At 39.7% G+C, this 11,762-nt stretch overlaps 1 protein-coding gene across 1 annotated transcript in view; it reads left to right on the plus strand.

Moving 5' to 3' along the window:
- Positions 1 to 7,654, plus strand: part of LOC106590375 (activin receptor type-2B) — a 66,503-nt gene extending 58,849 nt beyond the window's left edge. The window contains exon 11 of the mRNA XM_014181341.2: positions 1,551 to 7,654. Within this exon, the coding sequence (XP_014036816.1) occupies positions 1,551 to 1,745 (195 nt within the window). The 3' untranslated portion in view covers positions 1,746 to 7,654. The remainder of the gene's footprint in view (positions 1 to 1,550) is intronic.
- Positions 7,655 to 11,762: the final 4,108 nt, after the last annotated feature.

Genomic DNA, 11,762 nt, shown 5'->3' on the forward strand with positions numbered 1-11,762 from the left:
GAATAAGAGGGTATTATCAGCATACATGGCCACTCGATGTTCAAAATCCGATTTTATAATTCCACTAATTGACGGGTAGGACCTTACTGCAATGGCAAAGGGTTCAAAGCTAAAGGAAATAATCCTGGACTGGCTGGACATCCTTGTCTCGTGCCCTGAAAAAACTTATGGTTGTGAGATGAAGTTGTTAGTGTCAACTTCTGCAGTGGGGTCTGTATATCATATCTTAATCCATTTACAGAAGTAGTTCCCAAACCCAAGTCTCTTAGGCACTTCAAATAAATAAGACCACTCAACTCTATCGAATGCCTTCTCTGCATCAAGGTAGAGTATGGCATTATCAGGGGACTGCACTATGTTTAGTACTCTCCTCACATTGTGAAAACCTTGACGGTTTTTCACAAAGCCATTTTGGTCTTTTTGTATTATATGGGAGCACTCTATCCAATCTCCTGGCTAAAGCTTTAGAAATAATTTTTGAGTCGGAGTTCAGAAGAGAAATTGGTCTAACTTTCACGTTTGCCTTTTCTTTTTTGGTGCAAGTCCACGGATAGGTCAGGGAAGAACATGATCTCTTGGTCCCCGTATATCACCTTGCCCATACATAGCCCTGGCTTTCTGCATCACTTGGAGTTTGTCTTGAAAGTTGAGAAACTTCATGATAAGGACTATGAGAGGGGTGGTTTCTCGGGCCTGTAGGAGCCGGAAGCAATGGGCTCTTTCAATGCGCAGGGGGTCCGCAAAGTTGTCTGGCCCCAATGCCTCGGTAAAACATCTCTCTCTCTTGCAACTACGTCACATTTTTCCACTTTTTTGGGTAGATTAACCAGTCTCAAATTAGACCTCCTGTGGTGGTTCTCGAGCAAGCTTAGTTTTGAAGTAAGGTCCGCCACCTGTTTATCCAACTTTACGGTCATTGTTTTGAAAGGGACGACAGTAACTTCCACCATGCTAATGCATTCCTCTGATTCGTCCAAGCGTGTGAAGTAGTCTTGATGGTCACTTTTAACCTCACTAATCCCTGTTAGGACACCTTCGAGTTTGATGAAAAAGTCTAACCTCTTGGCAGAGATTGCTTCCAAAACCCCTTGGTTCTGGTTTAGGTCGTCTACATCGTTGGTTGTCGGACTCGTGGTGTGAGGAGCTTGCAGGGCTAACTGGGTTAGTAGAGCTGGCTGAATTAGCAGGGCTAACTGGTCTAACCTGGACCACGTAGTCGATGCGATATATTCTTCTTGTTTTAGGAGGACTATGTTTAAGTCGATTCATAATGGATGTAGATACGCCTGACATTGTCCAAGAAAATTGCTGTTTGTTACGAGGAGTTAAAATAAGAGATTAAAAGAAGTTTAGCCGAAATTGGCAGGAAAGCACTAAAAACATGTCCGCTCAGTTCAACGACATAACTACGCCGCCGCCCCCCCCCCCCCCCACATCTAACAAACACTGAATAAGATGTTTATACATGTAATAAACACTTAAATAACACTAAATAAGCAGATTGGTTTTGCTTAGTGCTGAGTTCCTGTCCTAACTGATGTGTCTCCCAGGGCCTGGAGTCGATGTGTGAGACGATAGAGGAGTGCTGGGACCATGACGCGGAGGCGCGCCTCTCTGCTGGCTGCGTGGAGGAGCGCATCTCGCAGATCCGCCGGCTGACCAGCCCCCCTACCTCGGACTGCCTGGTCTCCATGGTGACCTCTGTCACCAACGTGGACTTGCCACCCAAAGAGTCCAGTATCTGAGTCTCAACCCGACCACCACCAACCCTCCCAACGCAGAGCGACAAGCAAGCATACAAAACAACCACCCTCGTCGTCTTCTTCTTAAGCCTCAGCGGATCTCAGAAAAAAAACATGAATGCAGCTGCTATTTTATCCTGAAATTTTTTTTTCGATTAATTATTATTTTTATTTTATTTCCGATCGGATCACTATTACCAGCACACTTCTATACTGTTGTTTTTTTTTTATCAATAAAGGACAAAAAAAAGCTAAATGGACATCTCAAAAGCGCATTCAGGTGCCGACTTATGAATGCTGACAAGGTGCAGGTACCTCAGATGTTTTCAGCTCTCAGTAGTTTCTTTGGGTTTAGTTTATTCCTCTTTTTCTGTCTTCTGGACAGGATTGCCTGTGACAGAACCAACCAACTCACCCACCAACCAAGCAACCATCTACCACGTTGGAAAATACAACAATGCTGCAAAAACCTTGTAGGAACATTGAGACTGTTACACACAACTAACCTTCCTCAAGGGATTTTAGTTTTCAGAAAACGTTTCCTTTCCGACAGCGTGTCCCATACAAACCTTCGGAACTAACGGGTGTCTCTAGAACACAGGGAAAAGTGGGAAAACAACTGAACTCATTTAGGTTTTTTCTGTGTTCAGACTGGTGACTATGGATGGGGTTGGCTACAGCATTCTTATGAGTGCATGTTGAAAAGTTCAAAAGGAAACGGCTTACATTCAGAGATTGGACATCACATCATCTGGATAGTGCGTTTGGTATGGAACTACTTCTCAGGTAACCAGTCTCAAGGGGCAGGAGATGTTGATTTGAGGTGATATCGCAACGCGTCCCGTAAAATAGGGCGAGAGCCACAACCGCCGCCCTTGAGTGGTTGGAGGGGGCAAACTTTAGTGGGAGGGGCTTTTCTGACTTGGTTCAGAGCCTTTTTATCTGAGATCAAAATGGAGTCTAAACACGGAACGTGCTCAAACAACTACAAAAAACACAATCGGTGCAAGACCCTGGTGAAGATATGTATGCATTTTGGGTGTGTGTGTGTTTGCGTGTGACTACTTGTGCAGTGAGAGTGACTGAGTGTGTGTGTAGCGGAGAGGGATGGAGATTAAGACCATGAAAAAAGTTTCAGCCGTAAACATCTGAAGATAAGTTAAATGTATTTTTGTTCCGTTTTTTTCTTCTCCTTTATTTCAGTCAGTATATTGGACATTGGGAGCTAAGGACCTAGACTCTTCTCCACAGAGGCCCATTCTAGGCCTCAGCAAAAGCCTATATCCTTCACTAGTGTTGAGCGGGAGGGAATACAGTTGAATCATCACTGCCTGGTCCCTTTGTTATTTACCTCTTTCGCACAGGGACCAAACTTAGTTTGGACCGGTAGGTCCTGCATTGTAGAACCGTTTTCGACAGGGCACCGAGCGTAACAAGCGGTTTAAACTTCATTACGATTAGTTACACGTTCTCGTTCATTAGAAGGAAAAAAAGAAACCGAAAACGAACATGGAACTTTTTTTGTCTTAAGTGGCACGCAAGAAACCACATTTCCGTATGCCATAATGTAACAGTGAATGTCCACAATGCTGCTGTTTCAACTCAAAGATGAATATATTTCTGTGTTCCTTTTTTTCTGTGCATTACACGTGCAACTCTCAGTAGTAAAGGAAACATGCATAAAACAGCAAAAGTCATGTCTACCAACGTACAAGGCTTCCGAGGTGAACAATAAAATCTAGTAGAGATAAAACATAAAACGAAACGCAAAAAAACAAAAAAAACATTAATGAACCACAGACCACCTCAAACCAGAAATACCTCAGATTTTTCTACGTGTATGAGTTCTGTTATATATTTTGTTAGTTGTGTTGACTTGTATTAAGTATATTTTAATGTGAGTTTTTTTGGCTTTTATGATTAGGGAGTTTTGGAAAAATAGTGCTACTGCAACATGTTGTATAAATGAAAGAAAATTGTGTAAATAGCTGTATACAGTTGTAGAATTCTACCAATATATGGCACCTAGGCATTATTCATGATTTGTGCTGGCTTCCCCCCCCCCCCCAACTAGTTTTTTTCCTCTCCGTTACCTAAAGGGACATTGAACCTTGTATTTGGTTTTCTTCCCAAAAAATGAATATCCACCCACCACCGTGTCTCACCTGTAATATTTTTGCATACCCCATGATATACCTTGGGTTTGTCATTGCTTTTAAAATGTATTTTAATGACTTATCCCATTCCTCTATAAAAAAGAAAGCATTTATACAGAAAAGACTAATTGAGAACTAAGAGATACCATTGAATTTCCTTATACAAAGCAACGCATCTCCAAATTAGTTTCTCTCTCGATTTATAGCGTTCTAACTTTTTAAAGCATAGTCATATTTTTATGAAATTGTTCTCAATTGATGATTGATTTGATAGCGCCTTCAAGGGGGGAGGGGGGGGGGGGTAGTAGTGTCCCTGGATTCTCATCCGTTCATCTCCTTTCCTCACACATTGACTGACAAGAGACACCGTGGCGGTGGCTTCAGCACCTTAAAAACACTACATCCTACAGACGAGAGCTTTAAGTTATTATTCACGGTGTCATACGTTCTTTTAAGGTTCTACATCGTTTAGCAGCGTTCCACATGTGTGTAAGTGGAACCATGTCCAGCAGTCTTTCAGGGTGTTTTAGGGATACCCATGGAGAAGTGAGAGCATTGAGACACTCATGACTTCAATCTCTTGTCATCATGAACCCCAGTGATTGATGTGGGCCTGCAGATCGCTGCGATCCAGCTGCTTTGAGTAGGAAAAGCACAGCTAGCTTTATTTGGGCTTTTGGGCTTAGGAAACTTTAACATGTATTTAGGTCTGTAAAGAGGCTACTTTTCAAGGAGCCCCACTTTCTCTGTAATATTAGTTTAGCACTTTAGTTTCTCTGGATTGACTCCCCACCATTTTATCATTAACCAGGATGGAGGTATTCTTGCTTTGATTTCAATGCCCTGTTAGCAAATCAGGGTTATGTTTGTGTCAAATGATCAGGTTAGTGTTTGATGTCTATCTTTTCAGGAAGCTTATTGTAACACAATATGGTTTACAGTATTTCTGCTATAAATGTAATGGGATCAAGAAATTGCAAGTTTGGATATAAATGTAGCAAGCAATATCTACAGCAATAGTCCTACATATTGTTTCTGGTATGACAGAATAACCTCATAGGTACTGCAATAGCCCTTGAGCTAGCGACCAACCAAAACATCTTGTTCAAGATGCGCTTTGTTGTCAAGAGGAAGGTTGGCGGGTTTGCTGATCCCAAGTCATGGTCATAATGCTTGTTGAGTTATGATAGGTTTACCTTCCGTTATAGACCATTGACCATGAAAAACATGTAGCCAAATTCCTTGCACCTAAGTCTGAAGGAAGGGGAACCAAAGTCTTTCTTTTTTTCTATATTTGAGAGTTGTAATGCGTCTCCACTCTCACTTTCTGTTTATGTGGAACAGCGGAGACAAAATCTTTCTGTCCTATGATACTTTGATGATTTGAGACGCTAGACAAAATAATTTGACGTTATTTCCTTGCTTTGACATTTTTGCCACCTTTTCCAGAGTTAAGTGGATTCATTTGATGGGGAGGGAGTGTCAGTGCAGGGAGTAAGGTCTACAAAGTGAGTTGTTAGACTTCCAAATTGAAAGCTCTGAAGTTTCTTTCCAAATAGTGGCCCGTTGCACTCTCAGCATTACATATGCCGTGCGGTCTTAAAGGTTTAATTCTTTCAATTTTTTGGGGGGGGTCACTGTTATGATGAATTATGCAATACCAATCGGTGGTTTTAAAGTTTTAGCCACAATGGGAAAGGCAAGTATTACTCTGGTCTTTCATCATTGTCTGGGTTTTCACTCTGGTGCCATTTTAATGATTCTACCGTCACTCTAGTTTAGTCTTTTATCTGAGAGCAGAGGGATGGGAGCTGGACTTAACACATCTTTCCAAATGAATATTTTAGCTTTAGTGCATTGGACATGGGTTAAAATCAGTGATCTATTATTACCAATAGTCACATTTGGGTTCATGATGACAAAGCTGAAGTCTTGGAATACAAACAGCATGTAATATCAGTGCTATTGCTGGAGCTTTGGACTAAAATCCTGAGGTGTTCTGATGTTGTGCCTTTTATTTTCCTCATCGTCGTTGCTGAAGCCACTGCTGCGGCGCCCCTCTGTTTATTTGTTATTAGTACCTGACAAAAAATGCTATATATATATATATAATCTAATATAAAAATCTTAAAGTGACCAGCTGTAATTCTGGATGCAGTCTTAGATCCAGGTTGTTCAGGAACCAATTACCTCAGACCTCACGTGAAACAGTGTTGCTAGCTGGATAGTCGTCGATACTACAGAAAAATGATGTACACTTTCGTCATACCAACAGGAAACCTCGTTTGTACTGGTGTAACATGTATGATCCACCCCTTGACAATGTGAAAACCCTCTTCCTTTCCGAGCTTCTCGCCTCTAGTTTTCAACAGCAAAGAAATTGTATTGTATGGAAAACCATGTTCAAGTGCTTCCTCTGCTACTTTCCCAACTGAAATTGTTAGTGTACACTGGTTTGACAGCTCACTCTGTCATCTGACAGAACTGAAGAAAAAAATAACATTAAATTGGATGAGATTTCATTATAGTCCTGTCTAGCTCACAAAAAAAGCCCTAACAACACTAATTACCATTGTACCCTTAGATTTGTCATCAATCCCTCTTAGACATCTACTTCATTTTACTTTACCCAACTCTCTATGAGCATCTTTTAGTGTTATTACGTTACTTATTTACTGTGCACGGACAGTCACTCAGGCCATGTGATCATAACCTCGTTTTCCAAGAGATCAGTGTTCAGGGCTTGTGTCAAACAGCAGCAGCGAGCTGTGAGCCCGGGCAATCGACTTACCCTCCTTAAGTATTAAGACCTTCCCCAGCAGGGGAGAACTATTGATTCTAAATGCCAATGACTAAACGCTAAGAACGTCCAATATCTTTGTAGCCTCTGGGTTAGTAGAGCTTGCTACTCAATGCTTTAAAAAGCCACTTCCATACAGTGCCAGTTTCTATCGCTCCTTTAAAACCAGGTGGAATTTGCTGTTGGTAAACAATGTCAATGTGGAATGTTTTTTTGGTTTTTTTTCCCTCATAAGAGCTCATCAGTGGCTCTTTGCACATGGAAGTGTTCAAACAAATCCGAAAAACTATTCCACTGCAAAGGACTGATTCACAATGTCTTTCTTCCAAGACCCACCAAAACAAGGGTGCAGGATTCGGCAAACGGGTCAAGGGGGGGTTTCTTGTTTTTGTCAAGGGGTCTTATTTAAAAGTGATGTTTCTATACCAGAATACGTGAAATGTAAATGTTGTAGGTTATGTTTCACTATTGTAGCTAAATTGTAGAACAGAGATGGCTTGTACTACTGATTTTAACAAATATACTCAAATCTGTATAAGATAAAATGTATACGGAGAGTTGAGATTGTTGCTGTAACCCCTCTTTTGGATTGAAGAATATGTTTAAAAGTTTTATGTATATGAAATGCCCTGGAAAAATCCAACATCCATTGTATTGCCGTAATGACATAAGGACTTTTTGAACGATCAGTGTAACATAGTTCTTTAATTTGCAGTGGATCATTGTTCCTTTTTACTGTGGTAATTTTAGAACTCATTATCCAAGTAGATTTGCCTAGTTGTTGGGGTGTGGCTGTTTCTACTCTGCACTTGGTGCCAGAATAAACCAGTATGAATGTAGTATTTGCCCAGTGTGAAACAACTACACCCTGACTGTTAGAGAAAAAATACTAGAATGGATTATTTCAATTGTATCTTTTTGTATATGAAAGTAAACAATAAAATACTGTTAAAGCATTTGATTGCAGCATGTTCCTACTTTATTGTGTATGTGTTGTCCATTTAGAATGACCGTTCATCAGAATTATGTTTACGTTTTCTAATGTGCTAGGATGTTAATCATCACACCATAATAGAAAGAGAAATTCTATCAATCACAAGTTTTTGTGATAACGTTGTGTGTGTTCTGTGTAGCCACAGTGGCCTTGAAGGGAGCTGACAGTGTATTCTCTGGAATTCTAAAATGCTCTACCTGCAGTGAACTACCATGCAGGAGTGGGCTAAATGCCTCAACTATTGATACTTACACAAGATTACTGCACATTCTAGCATATATGCAAATGAAATATGTGAACTCTCCAAGGCTCTTCTATGGAATGTCCTAAAGGAACTTATATTAAAGCGCAGCAGCAATTTAGTGATTTCTTTGATTATTCTCAATTTGTTCTTGCTTGAGGTAGTGTAGCCTATTCAAGTGCTTTGTGCTAACCTTGTCCCCAGGCTCAGTTGCTACCACATAAATATAACATGTTATTGTGTCATGATACACTGAAAATCTGTACATCATTTTTGCAAATCAATTAAGGATGTCCCTTTTTATTTTTACTCTCCATACAAACACCCTGTGGTTTGGTTATGTGATAGGCTAAATCTGTTGATCTGTAATGAAAAGGGCATTCTTTAGTGCTTGATTGTAGTTTCAATGAAATGCAAAACGTGTTGATAGAAATTCAATAAACTTTTATCCAGAAATCCAAGACCAGTAAATTCCTTTGCTGCCGCTCTGTTTATACCCCTGCCACCAGAGGGCAATGTTTATATTTCTAGTGCTTCCGTCACCAAGCTTGCTTTGTTGTTGTTGACCACACGTGTTTCAAGTTCAATAGTTTCAAAGAAAGCTCATTGGAAAACGAAACCAACCGGCAACTTGATTAGCGTCATGCTAGCAACATTAAGACTTCCGGTTTTCCTATTTTGCCTTCAAAAGTGTTAGATACTAAATATATTTTGCAGCTTTGTAACATTTTAATATTATGCACTACCCCAAATTATAACTACATTGTGAAAAATCTAAACTAAACAGATTACTACTTTATAAAATATAATATTATACATTGAGAAATGGTTAAATTAATGTAAAGAACATAATATTCTACAGACCCTACTGATCTAGCACTAGAATTATATGTTATTTCTTGGGAGATTGTGGTCTAAATACCCTGCAGATTTTTCTACTATAAATTTCATATTGGCTTATAGAATAATTTCTCTACGTGCTGATGTAAAAGTGGAGTTGGGAATACTCAGTAGGGTCTTTAAGCTATGTACTGTATGGTGTTATTTCACTGGGGGACTCTGGTCTAAATACCCAGCAACACCTACTCCACCCATTCTATTGGTCCCAATGCAATACACAGTTAGTTTGGCTGACGTGCGACCCACTTGACTACACAGTGAGCTATGAATACTTTGAGAGCTTGTGTCTGCCAGACAAATACACTGTAGGCATATATATTTCGTATTGGCTTTATATATATATATACAAATTATAATCTGTGCAGGTAAATATGTGGTTGGGAGTACGGCCTGCAGAATCTATATATGGTGTTATAATATGGGGGACTCTGGTCTTAATACCCAGCAACACTTTCTACTACTCAGTATCCCATGAAATAACACCATGTATAGATTCTACAGACCCTATTGAGTAATCCCAACCCCACTTTTCAGCACCTAGAATAGTTTTATTTCTACACTGAACAAAAATATAAATGGAACATGTAAAGTGTTGGTCCCATGTTTCATGAGCTGAAATAAAAAATCCCCAAGATCTTCCATACACACACAAAGCTTATTTCTCTGAAATGTGGTGCACAGATTTGTTTACATCCCTGTTAGTAAGCATTTTTCCTTTGCCAAGATAATCCATCTACCTGACCAGTGTGGCATATCAAGAAGCTGATTAAACAACATCATTACACAGGTGTACCTTGTGCTGGGGACAATAAAAGGCCACTTTAAAATGTGTGGTTTTGTCACACAAAACAATGCCACAGATGTCTCAAGTTTTGAGGGAGCCTACAATTGGCATGCTGACTGCAGGAATGTCCACAAGCTGTTGCCGGAAAATGTAATGTTCATTTATCTATCAGAAGCCGCCTCCAACGTCGTTTTAGAGAATTTGGCAATGCGTCCAACTGGCCTGACAACTGCAGACCGCGTGGAACCACGCCAGCTCAGGACCTCCACGTCCGGCTTCTTCACCTGCGGGATCGTATTTCTGTCTAATAAAGGCCTTTTGTAGGAAAAAACTCATTCTGATTGGGTGGGCCTGGATGCCAAGTGGATGGGGCTATGCCCACCTAGGGCTGCACCCCCCTCGTGTGAAATCCATAGATTAGGGCCTAATGAATTTATTTAAATTGACTGATTTCCTTATATAAACTGTAACTCAGTAAAATCTTTGAAATTGTTACATGTTGTGTGTTTGTTCTATATATAAACTAACATGTAATTTATAGGCCTATAGTGTATTGCATTGGGACCAATGGAGTGGGTGGAGTAGAAAGTGTTGCTGGGCGTATAGACCTCAGCTCCAAAAGAGTTAGGACAAAGAATTTCAACAAAACAAGCACTGGTGACAGAACATTTTAGAACATTTGCAGCGCGCTGGTTTTCAAAGCATTACTCTTATTTCGAGATGAGCTAAAGCTGCAACAAGAGGGGAGAAATGGTCAACAATGCTGGCCATATCAACATTTTTTATTTTGACATTTCTGAATTGATATTTGGCTATAAAGGTTAATATGAGGGACAAGAAGTAGCTAGCTACAATGACGTTCATTTTGAGAAGTCAGCTAACTTGTAAACTACCTAGGGTATAACTAGCTAGCTACTAGCTAGTTCAATTTCTCTCACGATTATAAAGCCAACAACATTTTTTTAAAATTGTTTCATATTATTGACCTAAAAGGTTAGCCGTTGCTAGCGTATCCAGGGTCAGTGATACATAGATCAACCATGTACTGTCCATCTATGGGAACAACTGCAATCATATATGGTGGATTGGAAATTATGCAGACAATTACATTGATGGAAGCCACAATCTATCTGCAATATTAAAGCTGATCTACCCGCTGAAAAAACCATCTGCAATCATGTTCCTAGCACCATTGCTAAAATTAATGAAATAAAATGTTACCTGTAATGCCCATCTCATGTAGCTTAATTTTCATCTCTTTATTTTCCTACTGTACCTACATTACAAGGGATGGATTTGCACTAAACTATTTTATATGTCAGCACTTAAAAGGCCAAATCTGGTATATGGTTTGCCTCATATTCATTGTCTACTGGTATCATTTTAAATTGAGCATATAGCTCAACATGTAAACAATGTGTGAGGTTCGCTATTCTCTGCTTCAGATGACAGATGTCCATAAGGTCAGTAATGCCATCATACTCTATCTAGGTTTATGGCTGCATTGGCGACGCATGCCATGGGCAAAGCTGAAAAATGTATTCACATAACGGATATACTGAGAGAGAGTGACAATCAAATAAAACAGATTGGAGATCTTCAAAGAATCTTCAAAGAATCAACACTTCATGATTCTTCTCATGACTTCAACATGTACAAATAAGATCATATGTAAAGATTAGACATCTTAGTCTAAACAATAATAGGTACTTGAGTAGTAACAAGTAGGCTATTATTACTAAAGCATAATTTAAGGTGAACAAAAAAAATCCATACCAGCGGTGGCTAACCTGATCCCTGATCTACTGGGTTAGCAGATTTATATTCCAGCCTAGCAATAGCCCGCTTGATTATCAATTGATTATCAGGTGTATTATTGCTGGCCTGAAAGAAAACCCTGCATACCCAGCAGACCTCCAGCAGGGTCGGCCTGCTCCAATTGCAATATGTTTATACATTTTGTGTGATGTTAAAATATTTATGTATACAATATTTGCTAACATAGGTAGGCCTACACATATAACCCATGGCATATAGGATATACCCTTAATCTCTTCGGACATTCATTGGGACCTCTCTCTTCATTGCAATCAGGCTTTCAAAGCTTTATATATCTGAGGACATAGACTTTACATAGACTGGAAC

This window comes from Salmo salar, chromosome ssa29, assembly GCF_905237065.1.
Source record: "Salmo salar chromosome ssa29, Ssal_v3.1, whole genome shotgun sequence".
Classification (NCBI taxonomy): Eukaryota; Metazoa; Chordata; class Actinopteri; order Salmoniformes; family Salmonidae; genus Salmo; species Salmo salar.